The sequence below is a fragment of the Streptopelia decaocto genome (assembly GCF_964273445.1).
Source record: "Streptopelia decaocto genome assembly, chromosome: 5".
Classification (NCBI taxonomy): Eukaryota; Metazoa; Chordata; class Aves; order Columbiformes; family Columbidae; genus Streptopelia; species Streptopelia decaocto.
Window position 1 is genome coordinate 69,483,855 of NC_138659.1, and position 20,632 is coordinate 69,504,486.

Below are 20,632 nucleotides of genomic sequence, written 5' to 3' on the forward strand. Positions count from 1 at the left end.
CTATATTAGATAGGTATATCATATATAATAAAGGCAGATAATGAAGCACCAATAGTGAGATTTTTGGAATAGGGAAATATGACACTGGGGACTGCATGTGCTCTATTTTTGAAAGGCATAAAATAATACGGTTGCTTGTAATAGCAGGAGACTGGACTTGATGACCTGGAAGAGCTCTTAAAGTCCTGCATTCTTAAAGTTTAAGATATATGTATATGTTTCTATTGTATATAAACATAGTGTCACCTGAGAGGTGCTGTGGAACCACACTGAGGGACAGGAGAAAATAAACACCATCATCTGATGTTTTCATCATTTAAGACAATAAATAAAAGAACAATCTCTGAGGTATTTCTTTAGCTGGAGTTCTACAATATTATAGGTTTTTTCCACAGTATTTTTGTTTTGTTTATTAATTTATTATTAAGTTATGGTATATATTTTCATTTTTATTACAGTTAAGGTTTTGAGAATCAGACACTAAATAGATGGCGTGAGGACCGCCGGTGTGGCTAGTGCAGTTAATGATGTTGAGAGCATCTGAAGCGCAGTATTCAACAGAAAGAGAGAAAAGATGAGGGTGAAAATGCAAGACAAACACTTGTTAGGCTAATGTGTTGAACTTCCTGATACCTTCAGTCTGTCTAATCCTACAGGTCCACTGATTATTTGACAACAGACCTGAACTCACGGAACGGAGGTTTCTCCTGGGTGTGAGGAAAATCTCTTTGCCACGAGGACTGCGGAGCGGCAGAACAGGTAACCCCGAGGGGTTGTGCCCCATCCTCATCCCTAGAACTTTTCAAGACCGTATGAGATAAATCCCTGAGCAGCCGGGTCTGAGTTCAGCGCTGACCCTTCTTTGAGCAGGGGTTGGACTAAAGACCTGAGCTCCGTGCCGGTTTTTATGATCCTGAGATTAAGGCAGTTCTAGAGATTTGCTGAAGATGCAGCATTTTACATCTTCTCACCTGTGCTGGAGACAAGGCTGAACTAGAGCTGGTGCAGACGGCAAACCGCTGGTGGAAGCTGTTCCAGGCACCCGTGACCATACCGAAGCACAAGAACTATCACAGAGACCTGTCTGCTGGCTTTATTTTAGTGGTCAGTGCCACTGACATCCAGCAATAGGGGGTATAGAATAGAAAAGCAGTAACAAACCTCTGGAGCGTAAAAACACCTTAAATACCTTTGCCTTTTAAGCATAAAAAGGGTATTTTAAGAATTTACCCAAGCAGAAAGAAACCTATTGTCAGTTTGTTTCTTTTGGAATAGAGGCGTAAGTCCAGATCCTTTAGGTTTTAATAGTTTCCAGCTGATATCTGAAATATAAAGGTCACACCCTTGTACCAGAGTGGGAACTGAGAATTCAATAGGAGAATTACATTAAATGTAAAATGTAGGTGTTGAAATGAAATCCCCTTTCTGAACTAATGGGTAGTGAAGGCAATAGGAGAGTTGAGATTCCACCGTGGATTTCTCAGTGCTTGTTTCTGTGCTTATGTGTCCCCTTACCCTGTTGTGAAGTGTGGCAACCCTTCAAGAGGTCTCAGAAAGCTCTTAGGCGTGCATCGAGCTTTTAAAATGTATTTATGCTGTTATTCCTTGTCTTCACAAATTAAGATATTTTCAGTTCTCACATATTAGACTAAACGCTTCAATTTTTTTAGCAGTGATAATGATATCCTGGTTTTGCAGCAGGTTGATTTCCTTTCTTTCTGTGTTTTTAATACCACAGCCTGATGCTGGCTACCTTGGCTGCTCACCTGGAGATGGTGAAGTACCTGAGACCACAAGGTGCTGCTTGGGCAGCCGGAGATCTGGGAGGCCCGACAGCTTTGCACGGGGCTGCAGGCGGAGTTATTCGTGTTATTCCGTGCGTGGTTGATGATGGTTGGAATGCAGGTGGTTCATCTCTACGTTTCGCAGAGCGTTGTCCCACATGGCAACAGGTTAATTTTTCAGACTCAGGTTAGTCCCGCACTGATACAATGGAGTGCTGCTGCTTAATGGAAACCTATTTGCCTGAAAGGATGATGACAAGGGAATGGGTTCAAAGAGTGAAGAACTGTGAAAATGACTGAAAAACGGAGGAGAAGATAAAATCCTACTAATATGATAGCAATAAATACCATAATCTCTAAGGCTTTAGGACAGTGATGCTTCCACTGTAGTGCTTTTGTAATTAGATCTCTTTAGCTATATTTAATTAATGGGAAAATAACAGTTCCTTAATAGGTAACAGAGAGTAAGGAAATTTTCTCACTGGCAGTTGATACAAGATATAATAGGGACCCTTCCTCGCCTATAATTGTACGTTTTTAGTTTTAATAAAAGTGAGATATTTTGTTTCATTTGCAGGTTTCCGTGGAACAGGAGGTTTGGCTCTTTTTGGTTTCGCATCATGGAGAGACACAAACGTGCATTAGTAAACAAAATTGGACATATTTAGTAACGGCTCAGTAAATACTAGCAAATGGGTGGTATAATTTAATCAACATGTTTGCTGTTGATAAGGTGTTGAGAAGCTCTGAGCAAGACTGCTGGGAGGCTGAATGAAAAGCTGGAGATTCAGAGATAAGGATTGATGGATATAATGTTATTCTAATTGAGAACAGTGGAGAATCTAAAACACTGAGAAATTAAACTGATGACCTGTAAAACAAGCTTAGATTAAGGAAAAAAATCAGATTGATAGAGGCTCCTGCAGGAGTGCAGACAGAGCAAGGGGCAGGAGGAGCAGCCTCATCGTTATATCAGCCACCAGTGGGTTACCAGAGTTTCCGTTTTCATAACTTTAATGCTGCTGGATATATAGCAATTATATATATATAGTATGTATATAACACTGCTGGATATATAGTAATAACTAGTTATACTAGTAATTTTATGTTGAAAGTACTTATAACTGTATGAATTTTTTGTTGCCTAATGTGTTTGTGATGCTGTACAGCACAGGATGCCGTTCGTGCTTCTGGTTTGATGCTTCCAGAGGAGAAGGAAGGAGAAGGTGCTTCCTGGGCCCGCGGCTCCGGCAGCTGATGCCCCAGACTCGTTCTGCTCTGGCCAACGTCTCGAGACGTGAGTTTGGGAAACTCTGTTCAGCAGTGGCTGCTCGGAGCCGTTTGTCTGGACTCATTTCGTGCTGTTTCCAGAGTACAAAGAGCTGTTGTATTTCTTGTTCCTCAAAAGCCAAGAGGCTTTGAAGAGGAAGGGCAAGATGCAGGATGTGGCCTCTCCAAGAACTGCATTGCACTGAGAATTAACCTTTTGTCTTTAAACTTTTGCCCGTTTTCTTGTTGTATTGTGGTTGACTTTGGGCTGCTATTGGAGATGAATATGAATTGGAAAACTATCGAATCCAACACATTCTGTGCAGCTTCCTTGCTGCTGTCGTGTTGTTGTTCTTGCATTTCTGCATCCTCGGTACTTGGAACAGGCACGTTGCGTAAGAAAGACGTTGAAGCTGCTCGGTATCTGATGAGATGAGCTCTGTTTGCCATTAATAGAACTGCTGAACCGATGTTGTATCTGCATTTAAGGCATTCCAAGACTCCAGTGACTCTACTGCCACTCACAATAACAGATCGTTATGTCTTTTGATTTCCACTCTGGCCACATCATAGACTTCTATAGAAAAATTGGTCCTTATTTTTTGGCGTGGACGTTTTGTATTTGTACCCATTCTAAAGGAGTCAGATGGTAAACATGTTTACTGGGATCGATTTCTGATAGCATTGGTTCAGCTTTCAAGGAGACCTTATCCACATTAAAAACAATGTAACGGAGCTGTGGTGGTGCTGGGAAAAGTACTGGCTTTGTAATGAAGTTTTTTGGAGAGAGAGAATAGTAACCCTGGGCTGAAGTGGTGAAATTAGAAGTGAGTAACATCAAGTTAAAGTTCCAGCAGCAACCAAACCTCTAATTGGAAAAAATATTCTGGCTACAACTTTCGGAAACTTGAGTACGTTCCAGGTGTGGGGTGTGAGAGTCAGTGCTGGGGGTGTTCAGGTGCAGCTTCACAGCGAAGAAACCACGTCTCAGGGTGTTTCAGTGGCCTAGAAAAGTCAAAGCTGTAGGAGAAGAAAAACCCGAAATGTGAGCATTTTGACAGTGTAATTCATTACTCCAATCAATCCATTTAACTGTCTTTTCTGTAACTTATGATGGTGCTTCTGGATATTATGAGCGTAAATGAGAGGTTGCAAAGCTTCATGGCAGAAACTAGAGACAAAGTGGGGGAGAAGAATCAAGTCCTTCCTTGGAGAGGCTTCTGTCCTTTGTCACCACCTCTAGATTTGGGATTGGCTTGAACGGCTGAGCAGAAACCATCTGGCAGTTGTGCCCCAGCAACATCTGTGTGCTCTGGAGTTGTAAAACAACACCGGGAGTTACTCGAGTAGTAGATGTGGAATTTCTGATATATGATGAATATGAATATATGATAAACGAGGAGGAGTTTGATTAATCTTTGCAGCTCTTCCCAACCTGTGTTTTTGAATAACTGTGTCTCGTGCAGACTACTGGGGCATTACCTAAAAGTTATTTCAGACCATCTGTTTGCTGCAATTTGTGTGTCACTGGGCTTTACTTGCTGCCAAAATCAAATTAACGGTTTCTGTACCAACCTTAGGCCTCTGCGTTGCATCCTTGTGCGGGCTGTGAGTAGCAACAGGGCTGTTCAGATGCTTTAGTATCTTATGCTTTATTAAAACCTTAGTCCATACACTAATGCCAGCCACCAGCACCACAGATTTTGTTGGCATAAGACATAGATTACACCTTTCAAACAGAATTTGGGGTTATTTTTTTCAGTGTCTGCTCCTTTTTGGACTCCAGGAGAAAGTTCCCAGCCCAGAGGCTGCAGCAGCTGGATGCTCTTGTCACTCTCACAGGTTTTGAATAAGAAACCAACTCTGGTACTGCTGGAAACTGCTCTAAAAATGAGAACCTCGCTTTCTCTCCTTTTTTATTGTTAAAAGGAATAGGCTATTGTTCTTGTCTTTCAGTATTGTAAAAGACTCCTGGAAGATTTCATAGGCAGATAGGAATAATTTCTATAGATTGATTTTTGAGGCTCTGCGTTTATTTTTTTAAATGTATTTCCTTCTCCATTTTTGATGATTTTTGTTTGTTTGGAGCTCAGTCACTTTATTAAAAGATGAAGAAAGCGCCAAGAGCAAACTCGCCATTTCTGTGTCTGAGCTCAGAGATGGGCGACTCCGACAGCCGGTGTTTTCCACCAAGAGCTGAAAACATGGACACTGGACCTCGGATCAGTGCAGTAAGTTTCCTGTTTCACCTCTCGCATCCGGCTTTCTGGCTCTTTGCACTCGTTAAATCGAGGAGCTCTTCACGTTTCTGCTTTATTTAAGTGCATCTATGGGATTTACAGTCACTGTTTTCCTCTAACAAAACCAAACCCTCTTGCATGCAAGAAATTCAAATAAACAGATACACTTCAGCGTTCCCCTGGGGATGTTGCAAACTGTCTTTAAGCTGCTGGAAATTAAATGCTGAATTCTTTCTTTTTGTTCTCTACCGATTCCTCTCTTCTTCGAGACCTTTTTTATTTTCATGGGTGTCCCTTTAGTGAACAGAACATTCACATTTCTTACCCAACCCTATGAATATCCTTCTTTAAATCTGCCCATTTTCAGATCATGTGCAGCAAATGGAGCCTCAACTCTCGGAGTGAAGAACATGCCCAAGGTTTGAGGGCATCTAATATTCCTTCAGAAAAGTGTATTAGTTTACAACTAACCTGATGTATCTTTGTGAAAAATGCACTTTAGGCTTTCAGAATGAAAAAGTAATATACAACTTCAGTATTAAAATATCTGCCATGAATGACCTGAGGTGTTTTCGGTCGTGTGTGACAGCGATGCTAAAGGAAGGTAAGAATGGATCGCCACTCATCAGTTCTACCCAGTAAAACCTTTATTTTTGCATTGACTTAGCCTGGTATTAAACAATACCTTAATTTACCTAAATGATTGCATTATTGTGTGTGGAGTATTATTGTACGTAGCCTAGTCTGAAAGAACCATTGGACAAAGCCTTAGAGGAAATACTATCTTTGTATCAACCCATTTTTAGTAGGAGGCCACGTCGATTGCAGGGAAAGAAATGGTGTTAATTCCTATAGACTGGGGAGGAATGTTTGTGTTCTAATACAAATGGCGTTACATTTCCCAGCAGGAGGACTGTGCAGAAGGTAATTGGACACTGTACACTTGGAGAACAGAGTACAGGAATTATATGTTAATCCAACAAGTATTTGATGGTTGTCTGCAAACTATAGCATGAGATATGCATAGACTAGCTTTTAAAACATTGTAATTCTTCCCAGGTTGTGAAATGAAATGTCGTAGTGCTGTCGGGTACTGGCTTTGCTTTGAAATGGCACCCAGGGAACGGCTCGTACAGACTGAACAGGTAACTCTACCTCAAAAAAGAAGTAACTTCCATTGTTTGATACATTCTGATCAATATTTGTTACCTTTTGTGGTAATGAAAATTGCAATGTGGCTTTATCTTCACTTTTTGTTCATGTTTTTTCCCAAAAATGCTTCTACTGAACACATTGTCTTAAGCCATGACTTGGTCAGGTTGCCAGAACATCAGATGCATTCATACCAGAACATCAGATGCATTAATAATAGAAAGATTGTGATTGAAAATTGAAATTGGAAATGATGATGCAATTAAAAATAATTCCCTAAGTTACCTGAACACTGCACAAGAAGCTTCTAAAATTGTTGCAGAAACATTTTACTTCAGTGGGGAACATACCAGTGTATTACTTCACTATTTGCTCCTTACATACAGACGGCTTTAGAAAGAGGAAAAAATGAGCAAATTTCTAGGATGTGCTTTCATTTAGGTCATTTTAAAATCAGAAAATACGTGACGTTCTTTCTCCTTCAGGTTGGTATCTGCGAGCAAAAATTAACTCAACGTTTTAAAAACAACCACCAAAACCTGCCGAAGAAGCCACAGCAAATGACGGAGCCGCGGAGCATCCGTGACCGTGGTACCGAGTGGTGCTGTGACCGTGGTACCGAGTGGTGCTGTGACAGTGGTACCGAGTGGTGCTGTGACCGTGGTACCGAGTGGTGCTGTGACAGTGGTACCGAGTGGTGCTGTGACCGTGGTACCGAGTGGTGCTGTGACCGTGGTACCGAGTGGTGCTGTGACCGTGGTACCGAGTGGTGCTGTGACAGTGGTACCGAGTGGTGCTGTGACCGTGGTACCGAGTGGTCCTGTGACCGTGGTACCAAGTGGTCCTGTGACAGTGGTACAGAGTGGTCCTGTGACAGTGGTACCGAGTGGTTCTGTGACAGTGACAGCTCCTCCCGCTGCTGCCCCTGGAGTCCCGCCTGGGTGCTCAGGTAGAGCCGGGCCTGCCGTAAGGTATGATTTCTATGGTTTGGGGTTTAAAAAGTAGTCTTGGATGTCTCTGTGTCAAGTAATGACAAGACTGGAAGGTCAAGCATTGAAAAATGCAAAATTAAATTGCTTTTTTTTTAATCCAGTCCTTTCCTCCAGGTAAAGCATTATCTGATATATAGCATCATCAGGATTTATTCCCCTTGACAAGTGACCCGTCCCGTGCGCTTGCTCAGAGCCCACGGAGAAGCAGGTGAGCGTTTTCTTACCCATGTGGGCAGTTACACAGGCAGAACACTGATTTAACGAGGAATGTATTTACTGAGAGAACTGCAGGTTGAGCTGCTGGTTCAGCTGTGCAATTAGCGGGTTCATTTGCTGAATTTCTACGTTAGTTAAAACCGGCCGCATTGGAAAAAAACAGCTACAGGTGATTGTGAAAAGTTCAGCAAACTGGGTTAACTACAGGATTGTAAATGAATAGTTCATAAAGATGACGTGCTGGGCTGGGTTCTTGTCAGTCTGTAATGACATATTAGTTAATTACTCACCATATTTTTTTAAAACAATAGCAGCTTTTCAAGTAAAAACTCTGTCTTTTTAGATCGCCTGCCTTCAAGTGTTTCCAAAATGTTTCTTTTCCTTCTCGTAGTTTGATTGCTTATGTTCCTAGGAGACGCTTTGTGATGTTATAGTTAAAAATCTATACATTTGTTCTTGTGCTGATGCTATGCACCAGAACCTTGTGTGAGTACGTTAAAGCACATACATTCAGATATGTAAAAATTAGACACGTAGTAAATGTTAAAAATTTATTGCTCATTTCTACAAAGGGGAAAAAAATCGGGTAATGGCAAAGCAAGCGTTGGCATGATGATGACGTTGAGCATTCGATTCCTGAACTAACGGAATTCAGAGAGTTCAAGCCTTTCTCTCCAGATGCTGCGGGTTTTTATGCTCCTCTTGCGGCGCCGTGTGCGCGGGGCGGCTGCCGGGAGCCCGTGGGGACGTTCAACGTTGCCCGTGCGCGGTGAGCGATCGGGGCTGCGCTGGGTGCACGGTGAGTTTTAGCATCACTGAGTTTAGAAAATACCATTTTGGAGAACACTCGTAAGATAAAGAATTGTTTGGTTTTTTTTTTTTTACATGGTAACTTACAGTTAAATTACCAAATACTGTTAGTTGACTGGAAGTTAATAAAAGAGAACATTGTGTACTCAAAATGCTCAGAAGAAATCAGAATGGAAACCAAGGAAAAAGCTACCTGTTACTTTCCTGAGCTTTTGAAAGGCTCTGATAACATACCATGAAAGTTTTCAAAAGTGCTGCCGTTCTGATAATGAACAGGTTAAAAAGCCCCCTAGGAATACTGGAGCCAAGAGGCCGGGAGCGCGCGATGCCGACAGCCAGGAGGAGCAGACAGGAGCAGTGCTGCTCCACGAAGAGACATTGAGGCCCAGCACCATTTGCAAGGTGATTTCCAAGCAGAACTTTGCTGCGCAGAGGTAGGTGAATGTGTGTGTGTTACACCAGGACTCAGAGCCTGTGCTGAGCTGACTCCTGTGTGAGCAGCTACTGCACGTCCACACAGTGAGCAGCAAAGCTTGGATTCTACACCCCGGTGTAGCCCACAGTGATCTGTTTGCGTACACTGGCCTTAACAATGGAAAACCATTCAGCTGGTTTTCACAATGAAATTTTACATGACATCTGCATGTCTAATCGTAAAGACACTGATTTGGTATATTAAAAAAAGTAAATGACACAGCCAGCTACTGCTCACACCCTGGAGGAGAAAACCCAACCAAAACAGAAAAAACATTACATAGCTTGGGGGGGGGGTTGTTGTTTTTTTTTTAATCCCCTCTAAAAGCTACAGATCATTTTCTGCCTGTAGTATTTTGCATCTGAATAGGTATAAATACATTTGCATATCTGCTAAGGGGGAGGATTCCAGATTACACGCCTGTTACATCGCACCTACTCATCTGTTTGCTGTGAAAAGACTCAAGTCAGGGTTGTCATTGTCACAGGACGGTGGGGTTTGCTGGCCCTTGGCTCCAACAGGGACTCTGGCTTCAGCCACCTCTAACTCGAGCCAGGGACTCCGGTGGATAATACGCACGCGACACTGCACGTCACTGGGCGCTCGTGCTTCAGCTGCTTGTTTTAGAACAATGTTCACAGTTAATACATTTGCCATATGCTTTTCTGCTTGGTTTTCTGCTTAGTTCACAGCTTGTTCAAACGCGTTTTTCCCCGGACTACGCTGGCTGCCCTGGATGGATATTTCGATTTCTGTGCTCAGAAGACTACACAGGTGGGGCACATTTGTTTGAAACCTAAAGGCTACTTTAAAGATCTAAGTTTATACGTGTGCTAAGCCTCACCTAAGCCGGTGCTGTTAAATTCCGATGTTAAAACTTCTGACGCTAATAACACAAACTTTGTAGTCGTGTATTTTCACCACCTTCTTTCACTACTGATAGTTTCGTCTTAAGATTTTGGGGATTTATCAGAAACACTTTGATAGAGCATGATGACTTATTATAAAAATTGGAGTATTCAAACCAGCAAACTGAGACGTGTCTGCCCCCTCACCCTCCCGTTTTAGATATAAAGCTACTGCTGACAGACCAAATTGGTGTTTTAAATACAAAATATGTAAAATAGGGTAAGTCGGCATCACTGCTGCGGTGATTCTCCGTACACGAAGCACTGCTCCTGTATCGTAGTTGATTTAAGAACTGAAATGCTTTTGGGAAGCATTTACTTTACTGTTCAGCAACAAACTAAACTGTGGTTTATTTAATATATCAATATTGCAACAATGGGGAATCACCAGGAGAATTACATACAATTAGACTTACTGAGATCCAAGTTTCTATCAATGCTTTTATTTTTGCTTAAAGAAACAAAAACTACAAGCAATAAGGAAACCAACCTGCATAAGGTAATAGTTCCTTCCCCCTCTATTTCAACTGCTGTCTGTGTTTGTTACAGCGCAGGTGGAACAGCCGTGTGCAGCAGCGCTGCTGGTACGGACCCCATCACATCCAATGGCACCACAGAGTCAAGAGATACAAAGTCTCCGTATGAAAATACGCATTTTGATTTGAAAATTAAGAAACCTAGAGCAATATCTTAGGAGTTAAATACAAAACAGTAGTAAATATGCAAAATACAGTCGATAAGCAGAGCGATGAGGCAAAAGAAGTAAGTATACTAGTTGATTCTTACAATGCAATTCTCGGTGGCGTTGGCTTCCCCAGCCCCTGAGTGTCCGAGCGGCACAGCGAGGTCCAACCGCCTCACACGCAGCCTGAATTGAACTCCCAAAGCACCCAAAAGGTAATGACGCCGGGAGGCCCGATATCTGCAGTCATATGTACCAACCACACTGTGTCTGAGGAAAATGAGGTTTAAAAAAATACAGTTTTACGCTATACAGTACTTGTTGAGTAAGAGAACTTGGCCCAAGTGAATCCATCCTCTTTCCGCACAGATTTCTCGGCGATTTCAAACGTGAAAGTTGAAATTACAGCACAGCTGCTCACACTGAGGGATCCTGTGGTTAATATGTTACCCATCTGGGTGCAGATATCGGGCATTTCACCATGTTCCAGAAGAGTTTTTGGTTTTGCTTCTACCCTGACAGATTTATTCAGAAGTTGGTTACGAACCATTGAGATAGAGCTGTTTGTACATTTGATTTATCCAGGAGTATCAGCGCTTAAAGAACAGATTAAAACTAACCACTCTACATAGGACCGATAGAGCAGAAGTATTCAAGTTCAATGAAATATTACAAAAAAGGCTTCCTTTTTAGGAAAACTTCGCTATGGTAAAAATATCTACTACAGTGCACTGCACTGTAATAAATATTCAACATAAATTAATAATTTACAAGTACCTGAGCAAGTATACAGAGCACCATAGCACAGCACAGCACCAAAGGCAGTAGCTCAGAATTCTTAAAAATAATGCTGTTTTAAACATTAAAAATTCTAAGTATTGTCATAAAAATGAACCCCAGCTGGAGTTTCAAGATAGTGCAAACTTCTGTCTTCACTTTGGAAAATCAAGGTGTCAGGTTTTCTCGTCGTTTCACATCACAGTGTTGCTGGACCGGGATACCTGCGGCGGCTGCCTGGGAGCAGGTCTGCGGACAGAAAGGAAACAGCAAATTGGTATTTAAAATTGCAACAGTTTTCACACGGTGCTCTGGCCAACCTGGGCCAGGCTCTCACCACCCTCGGGCACAATTTCTTCCTCATGTCCAGCCTGAATCTCTTCCTGTTTAAAACCACCACCCCTTGTCCCATCACACCAGGCCCTGCTATCAATCTGTCCCCTCTTTGCCCCCCAGCCCCCGCGATGCTCGCTCTGACACTCTGTGCTCTCAGGTAGCAGAGGGGTTGTTGCCAAGCGCTCCCACTGACCTTCGGGGCGCCCCGGGGGGCGGAGCGCGGGGGTGTCCTGGCGGGTCGGCCGGGAGCGGCTTCCGAGGAGGAGTTGGTTTGGGGTTCTCCTGCGATCAAACACCATCTCACGTTAGTCTTTGGAACCGACAGAACACACTCAACACAGCAACGACTGAGAGGAACTGAAGGTAAGTTTGGAATAGTTGTGACCAAATATATTGAAATGAGCAAGACATAACTTATTTTTAATAAACAGGCACTTATATATTAAAACAAACACTTAATACTGCATTGTAATGATCTTGTTTCTTTTAATTCTTTACTCTAGAAATACTGGGTGCATCTACACTGGAGCTGATTAATTCGTGGTAAATGAAAACAAGATAGATTGAATACATAAAATTCTACAAGTAGCTCTAGAGAAAGATGGAAATACCAAAACTGACTTGAAAATGCCAATTGAGATGCCCACAAAACCAAACTGCTCAAGTCCAGTTTGAACTGGGAGCATCTGTGGCATTTTTTCTGGCGATGCTGCCGTGCAATGGAAGGATTGATGGAAGAACCGGAGCCGCCAGCCGAGCGTGAGCTGCTGGCTCTGCCGCCTGGTCCCAGCGCTGCAAACCCGCAGCGGCTCCATGTGAGCTCTCGGTTCTCAAGAACTGGGATGCAGTAAGTGACTTGCTCAGGGCACACACACAAACCCTCCAGTGCACCCCAAACCTTCTGCTATCTGAACTGCATACTCATGCTTTTTCTAAGTAGTTTTACTCTCTTGGTTTGCCACAACTATCATTAGTGAAGTTGACCAAAAAGGAACAAGTTGAGCTCCCAAGCGTGATCTAGATAAAGATCCCCTGAAAGACATCATAAAAAACAACCAGAGGTATGAATTGCTCATGAAGAAAGTACAGCTTCTCATTATTTGTTCTGAACGTCCACTTGTTCTATTACTTTTCAGGACAAATGATGGCTCTTTCAAGAAGGAAAATGCCAGCTACCTCTCAGTAGGCATTTTGATAAGGAAGAAAAGATGGGAGCTTAAATAAACCTGCTAGATAGTTGCTTCAGATTCTTTAATTTTAAAGCTGTACATCATGTCCCTCTTCTTTTTCACTCTTGACACAACATGTATGAGTTCTTGAGTGAATCAGAAAGAGCATCATTAAAAAACAACCTTATTTTAACTTGTTGTTATAGCCAAATCTCATATTCAATAGAAAAATGAATCTCGACTGTCATGCAGAAGAACTTCCACTAAACCCCAGATAACCGTGTCCTGCTGGAAGAACTTTGTGAGCTCTGTCTTTGGGGGTAAAAAGAATGGCAAATATTCTCAAAATAATCAGGCCTGAGCCAGGATGGAATGTTGAGCGTGCCTGTAGTACTCAGGCAGCTCTGTCCCATCGGGTTCTCCTGCTGCAAGTCGCAGTCTGATCAGACACCAGCAAAGGAAGCTTTTCAAAACATGATCCCTTCCCACGACACAGAACTGATACAGAACTGATCTAACCTGAGTGATTCTGTGTTCAGACTGGACAGAACTGAGAGCAGGTACACTCTTCCTGCGGTCACAGCACACAAGCTCACCGCAGCTCACCCGCCTCAGTGTTCGTGCAACCACACACAGCTATTGGAGTCCGGATTTGCAGCATCCAAATCCATGGGATACTCATTTCAGACAGGTTGTTCATAACGACATTCACTTCATCTTGTACTATATCCAGAATAGCACAATGTCCAGAAAACAGAAATAGCTGGGTGCCTGAATCTTTGCTTAGACACAGTCACGCTCCAAATGCAACCAAAAGAGAAGCCAGTGACAAGAAAAGGGACGATTTAATACAGACAACTGCACAGACAACTTAATCTGCTCTGAACATCACCCTGAGATGCATCTTACTGCCAAAAAAAGGTTACTAGCTCTACTTGAACATCGCAATGAAAGGTGTGTCTACATGGAACTGGGGGTAATGACAAGTCTGCTTTTCAGATCTGTGCTCTGGGAAAAAAAACATGCAATTCTTCCCCCCTTGGCAGAACAAGCACATCAGGCTAATGCACCCTTGCTCATGTGCATCCTCAGCTGCAGTGCAGGATCTGGCGCCTCGCTAAGCAGAGCGGGTCCCTCCGGCGGGGCAGCTGCTGAGCTGAGCTTGTGTTTGCTCTAACATGGGGCTGCTTCATACTGCTGAGGCTTTTGAGATCAGGATCCTAAATTTTAGGATCACAGCCTCAGCTGGCATAAAACATCACATCTACACTGCGTTTCTAAACTTGCACAAAAGAAATAACTATGGGCAAAGGCCAAGATGAAAGGTGAGAAAACACTTGATTCCCCTTTAGCACAGGCAGATATTCACACAGTAAATATGACCCAGCAGCGCCAGGCTCACCTGGGGGCAGCGCAGGGCCCTGTGGGGCAGGGCTCTGTGGGGCGCAGGCTGGGGGCACGGCAGGGGGGGCAGGACGCGCTGCGGGGTCCTGAGCTGCGGCAGATCCTCTGTCTGCACGGGGCCGCCGATGTCCACCACCTGATAGGGCAGCGGCCTCCTTGGAGCATCGCGCTGTGGAAACAACCCCAACACAAAGTTAGGAACTTCACGAGCTGACCTGAGCATTGCTACTTCAAAATCTACGTGATTAGCTTGTTTTTCTCTTCTGCTCTGCAATCCTCTACCCTCAACACCTCTGCAAACAGAGCAACCCGCAGCTTCCAGAGTCCCGCTCCAGCACTGCGCCCTGTGCTGCTCTGGGGTCAGGGCCCGGCTCTGTCCTGGACACTGAGTTCTATATCTGCACTTGACATCACCCGCCTAAAACGTGGAAGCCATCCAAGTATTTTGAAGCCTAAATCTCCACTTTACATATTGTTAGTTGTATGTGATATTAAGATCACAGAATCACAGACTGTTAGGGATTGGAAGGGACCTCAGAAGATCATCCAGTCCAGTCCCCCTGCCGAGGCATAATTGTGTTACGATCAATTACTTACATGAGATGCCAAATATGCACTTTTTTCTTTTAACTCACTTTTTGTATGTTTGTATTTTGTGGCTTCAGGATGAGATTTTTATTGCGAGATGCGGTATGGACACGATTTGGCTCAGACGATCTGGAAGGTCTTGCTGGACTCACAGACCTGGAATACAAAAATATTTCTTGAACACAACATTCTACTTTATAACATGGTTTTAAACAGTAGCCCTGTTTCAGAATGAGATTTTGCATGGACTTCCTGACTTTTGAGAGTAAACAAGGAAAGCAACAATTGTCTCACGCTCCTGCAAGAATCAAAATAAACAGTGATTGTTTGGAAAGCAGTGGTCTGTTCAATTAGCTGCTGCAATCTGTGGAAATGCAGCTTTGTAACACCCAGGAGACTGTTCTAATGAATCTGGCATTTAACAGTAATGACCTCAAATATGGAAGTTTCAGCTCACTCGACCGAGTTTAGATAAAAGGCCACGCAATGTAATAAAACTATTTCAAGCAAATGAAAATAAAGGCAATACTTCCTTCACTTCTTCATTTTTTATCACAAAAGAGATACACAGTCAAACTAAAACGTCCATTATTTACTGACAATAAAATTAAACTAAAGCAGGAAAACCACTGCTATTAATACTTTAATATTTTTGTTAAGGCTGGTGCTTTCTAACACCTTCACACTGTTGTCTGACGAACATCAAGGTGAGAGCTGCCACCTTAACAGCTACTTTCTACTAATACCTATTAGAGTAGAATTAGGGAAAATGCTCGTACCTCAGTTTCTCTATTGTTGTCTTTTTACTTGTGAACAACCACCTCATGAAAGTCTTCCTCTTCAGATACGTGACGGATCCAGCAAAGATAAGGCACAGAATGGTTATCAGCACTCCTATGGTTAAACTCTTATTATCTGCAACAAAACACATGGGATTAACTTCTCTCGAGCTGTTGTTACTGGGATGGTTGTGTATGTGGAGCAGGACGTCGCTGCCTGGCCTGACTTTTCAAATGCAATACAGGTGAAGTGAATAAACTATAAATTGAAGATGATTTTGGTCTGTTTTCAAGTTATTTCTCTAACATGGGGGAAGAGCTGGTTAAAATTTAACACTGTAGGTTCCTTTCATGAACACCTTCTTGTAGTCCCTCTGCTCCTCTGCTCGGGTCCTGCCTGGGCTGTCACCTGCAAACGGGGCCACAGGGGCTCATGCGGACACCCCAGGCTGACGGCCACAGCAGCACCCACTGGCACCTTCTGCAGGGGCTGCTGGGTGGGAGGGAGAGAAATGGGACAGAAATGCCTAAATCACGGTTTGGTAAAGCGCAAATTTTAAATATTCCACCCTAGTGGAATATTTAATTCTAGTTCCTTCCTAACTAGTTTTGAAGGGTTTGCTTGTGTTTTAACACAGGTCTCATCCCTGGCCCTGCGCTGATGATTTTCTCCTGGCCCGGCCTGAGCTCCCGGGGAACACGGCAGCAACACAGACCAAAGCAACTACACCTGGGGCATCGAGTGCTGCACTGGTTACCTTGTAGTGCTGCAGAATAATAAATCCCTCCCTATCCCTATAGAGATTAATAAAATTAATAAACTAAGATTACACAATTTAAATTAACTTCTCTACCTAACAATGAAATATCTAAGGCTTGTTTGTAAGAAAAATACAGAGTGCCAAACATACATTTATTCTAAGTCAGCTGGGTAAAATCAGTTACTAAATACTAATGAGACCATGTGCCTTGACTGACTAAAATGAAAGTGTTTTATTGAGCTAATCCTTTTGTAATTTGATTTAGATGTGTGCAAACCACTCAGGTCATAAACCAAACCACCCCGTCAAGCGTTCATATTTAAATGCAAGTGTCAGCGATAGAAAATGAGCTCCTCCAGCACTTTCCGTATTTGTTTATTCCCAGCATTACTGAATGTAGCGCCGGCTTCTGAGAAAAATGGGGAAACTACCACACCATAATAAACTATTGTTAAAACAATTTTTTGTTGAAGTTCGATCCAAACCCACAAAATGCAAGAATTATCAAAGATATCCTGTATTTGTCTTTTCCACTTAGTGTTGTCTACGCAGCACATTATTCTATTTTGTGGTTCCCTAGGTATTTTCAGGTCAGCTGAAAAAGGACTAGAATGCTTTAGAGCAAACCTTAACACACTGAACACACCAGTAATCACACGTGTTCAGTGCCCGAGCACGGGTTCTGTGTTATCTTACAACTGGGAGGCATTTAAAAAAAGATCTTTACACAGTTAAATCATACTGTCAAGTTTTGTCATGGAAATGACCATGGTGTCATAAATCCACTATTATCATTCCCTGCAGGATCTGGCATGTAGAGAATATAAACTATTTTGGTTTTGAATAGGATTATTCATAAGAAAACACAGAGACCATTTTCCGGCAACCTATAGTTTCTATATGTATGTGCAAGAAGGCTGCTCATCCTGTCGCTTACTCAAGGATCACAAACATCTCTGGGGAAGTCACTAAAGTTACAGTTCTCTGGAGCAAAAGTGGCTTGTGATGCCCGTAACATCCTGTCCAAGTTCACAATGCGCAGAAATAACTCCTGAGGTTGGCCAAAGCTGAACAAAGATGCTACAGCCAACGTTCTGCACACTGAACAGGGGACACTGGAATGCAAGTTACAAAAACGCGCATCACCTGCTACTATCACGTGTGAGGGAAACTTCTGATAAACATTTGGAAGCTATAAAATGTAGCTTTAATCTGACACGATCAGAACTCTGCTGTTTTCCACGATACAAAAGAAGAGTAACATGTGATTTCTGATTTTGCAATACTTTTGCATTTATAATCACTGCAATGTCCACTGTCCATTAGGCACAGACCCACAGGAGCACGTGTGTACAACAAGGTATTTCCACCCTGAGGTTCCCAGTGGAGAACACGGACAACACCTGCCATGGCAACGGGACCAGCTCCGGGGGGCCTCAGCTCCTCATCCTCCGCCTCCATCAACACCATTTCCTACTCACTGCACTGAGCCACTGAACCCAACTATGCATCTTGGAAAATAAAAAAAGAGGCAAAAAAGGACAAAGCAAAGAAGCCATCAGGACCACTGTGCCTTTAGTTACACAAGAAAATGGATGCACTCGGCTGGCCTTGGTTTTGCTTCACTACATTCTAAAGGTGCTGCCAATATGTCTGCACAAAGCTAGTTGATTTACTGACTTATTTTCCCATCTCACTGCTTACAAAACAACACTGTGTGTTTCCACTCCTTATCATGGAAAGCACAGGTAGAGCAGGAATTAGCACTAACCTGCCTGCCTAACGGGTCCGCTGTCCACGCTGCCGCCAAAGCCCGGCTTGTCACAGTAAGGGGGGGCCCAGTCAGCCTCGCAGTGACAGTTCTTCTTGTTGTTGCAGACCTGCAAAACAAGACAAATGACTTAACATGGAAAGAATGACCCTACAGATCTGAGAGCAGCACTGGCTGATAAGGCCTCCTGATCAGGTAGCAACACATCTGAGAGAGACAGAACCTCTCGAGGAAAGGTGCCGTGCTGGTACTGCCTGCGGGCACAACCCAGAGGGCGCAGAGCAGCTCTGAGTGCAGGAACCGGGATCCTAAAAAAGCATTATTTATTTGGTGGGTAATTGAGCTGCACCAGCTGACAACTTCAATAAGATAAGGATAACCACACACCTCTTAAGTTTTATGCTCTCTTTGTTTCCAGCAGTGACATTATCTGCTTTCTAGCTTCTGTTCCTCCTGCCTCCACAGAAACAAGATGTTGAGGCTGTAAAGCTCTGTCAGCCCACGGGAACCCTCCTTGTCCGTCAAGGCCTTGTACTAGACTCAATACCCATCCTTCCACCACTCAGATCCCCAGCTCTACCATGACCAGTTACTGGAAGAAGACGAAGAGGTAGAAGAAGACGACGATGAAGAGGAAGAAGAAGACGACGACGAACAAGAAGACAACGATGAAGACGGTGAAGTCAACGAAGAAGAAGACGACAAAGACGAAGAAGAAGAGAGAAAGAGAAGAGGAAGAGAAAAGACCATGCTGTATCAACAGAATACACAAACTGAACAGGCCAAAAACGTTCTTGCCAGGACAAAGATGGCACAGTCAAGTGTAGATGCTCAAATTGATTTTTAAATAAATTTTCTGGGCTTAGGGCTAGTTGTCAATATGGTTCTTAATTACGTGATGACACCGATCATCACTGATCGACCACCACCATGGAGAAACTACGCAATAGGTTAATAAATGTGTTTCTAAGTCAGACACTCTTAGTTCACAGGAGTTTGCAAATATGCCTTTTTCTGGCGAGGTCAGGCTGTGTCTGCAGAGTATTAAATTATCATTCACACAGCTTAGACTGCCTATGGTCATGTAAAATGAAAATGTTACTTTGCAAAGACAGCAAGGTAATTAAAAATATAATTCATTAAACAGTATTTTTTTAAATTAAAGTGCTACAGGAGTCCCCATCTAGAATTCCATCCGGAATTCAGCTACCCGGGAGTCACCAGAGGTTCCCTCTCGTACAGACACAAAGATGCTCGTCTAAGCCGATGCTCATTCCAGCCCAGCGGGAACAGGCGGCACTGCCAGGGCTGCTCCGTGTTTCAAATAGGGGATGATCAACTAAGTTAAATCAAATGAAAATCCCTTCTTAGGAGAGGACAGAGAATTTCCTATGGCTCTTCCAATGCAGTAGCCACAGCTCTTCACAGAAACAAACAGCTCATTAGCAAATCAAGGGTAATAAGGCATAGCTTGACATTATTATCATTTTCATAATATAAACTAGGTTTCAAAACACTTTTATATTATTAACTGCTATCATTGAATTTTTCATCCTGCACCACTTTCATACCATGGAACTCATCAGCATGGTTGTACTTTAATACTTTTGGAAATGCTATTCCATTTGCATCTCAATTCAGCTGCAGATTTTACCTTCTATCCACACAGAAACTGTATTTTTTAAAACGTTAATGGGAATCCTTCATGAAGGAAGGTTAGACTTCAAATTGCTTTGAAGATGACAACATTCCCTTTTTATCACAGACTGTTAATTAAGGACAAGATAATTGCTACCTGATGAATATGTCTTTGTTGAAGAAAAATAATTTCTTGCAGTTCATATAAGGGACACTGAAATGGAAATATATAATAAAAAAGTATTGCAGTGACTTTGATATATTACAAACAATCACAGACCCCAAAGCTATTATGTAAAATGATTTCTCATCCAGTGTTTACTGACTGATTGTAAAAAAAGTGTTGCTATAATACTTACTCCTCGCCCATGGCACTTTGTTGCACATCTATGGACGCCAAAAACACTCGTATTCTGGCACCGGCGATTAAGGCAGATCTGCAAAAAAAGGGAAAATCAATGTGAACAGGGACAGAACTGCTGGTGCCCACAGGGCATCGTGTCCCTGTCTGTACATCTGGCCAGACACCGGAGGCCCTTTTACCAGTTAAAGAATTCCAAATCAAGATGGCACATTGACCAAAAGTAATACTGTGTGAGTATTTCAGGCCCAAATCTGCACGAGGTGCAAACTGCTCCTATCAGCATCCCAGCCAAGCCTGAATTTCAGACCTGGTTCACATCAGCTGATGTGCTGAGCTGGTGCAAATCGACACTCAGGGTTTCACTGAAGTGGAACTAGTGGTGAGCCGCTGGGCTTTGGGCTGTTTGAAAAGCCAGTTTAAACCCCAGTCATTCGCATTCCTTCAGGACCAGGAATGCACCGAGCAGCATCTTCTCATGTACGTGACGTGGCTGCGTTCACGTCTCCACGGCAGCAGC

The 20,632-nt window shown here is 42.9% G+C and overlaps 2 protein-coding genes across 2 annotated transcripts in view; one reads left to right on the forward strand and one right to left on the reverse strand.

Moving 5' to 3' along the window:
* Positions 1-664: 664 nt before the first annotated feature.
* On the forward strand, positions 665-7,295 carry LOC309440520 (uncharacterized protein; the record flags this gene model as incomplete). Its single annotated transcript, XM_082054210.1, has 9 exons — positions 665-759; positions 1,739-1,971; positions 2,362-2,428; positions 2,954-3,081; positions 5,147-5,284; positions 5,661-5,712; positions 6,353-6,438; positions 6,931-7,180; positions 7,285-7,295. The coding sequence occupies exons 5-9, from the start codon at positions 5,162-5,164 to the stop codon at positions 7,293-7,295; spliced, it is 522 nt and encodes a 173-aa protein (XP_081910336.1). The 5' UTR covers positions 665-759; positions 1,739-1,971; positions 2,362-2,428; positions 2,954-3,081; positions 5,147-5,161.
* A 2,702-nt stretch (positions 7,296-9,997) lies between these two features.
* The window catches only part of ADAM12 (ADAM metallopeptidase domain 12), a 168,024-nt gene continuing 157,389 nt past the window's right edge, over positions 9,998-20,632 (reverse strand). The window contains exons 17-23 of the mRNA XM_082053564.1: positions 20,111-20,188; positions 18,114-18,222; positions 15,582-15,717; positions 14,850-14,958; positions 14,213-14,383; positions 11,835-11,923; positions 9,998-11,554 (exon numbers count right to left, since the gene is read on the reverse strand). Of these exons, the coding sequence (XP_081909690.1) occupies positions 11,500-11,554; positions 11,835-11,923; positions 14,213-14,383; positions 14,850-14,958; positions 15,582-15,717; positions 18,114-18,222; positions 20,111-20,188 (747 nt within the window). The 3' untranslated portion in view covers positions 9,998-11,499. The remainder of the gene's footprint in view (positions 11,555-11,834; positions 11,924-14,212; positions 14,384-14,849; positions 14,959-15,581; positions 15,718-18,113; positions 18,223-20,110; positions 20,189-20,632) is intronic.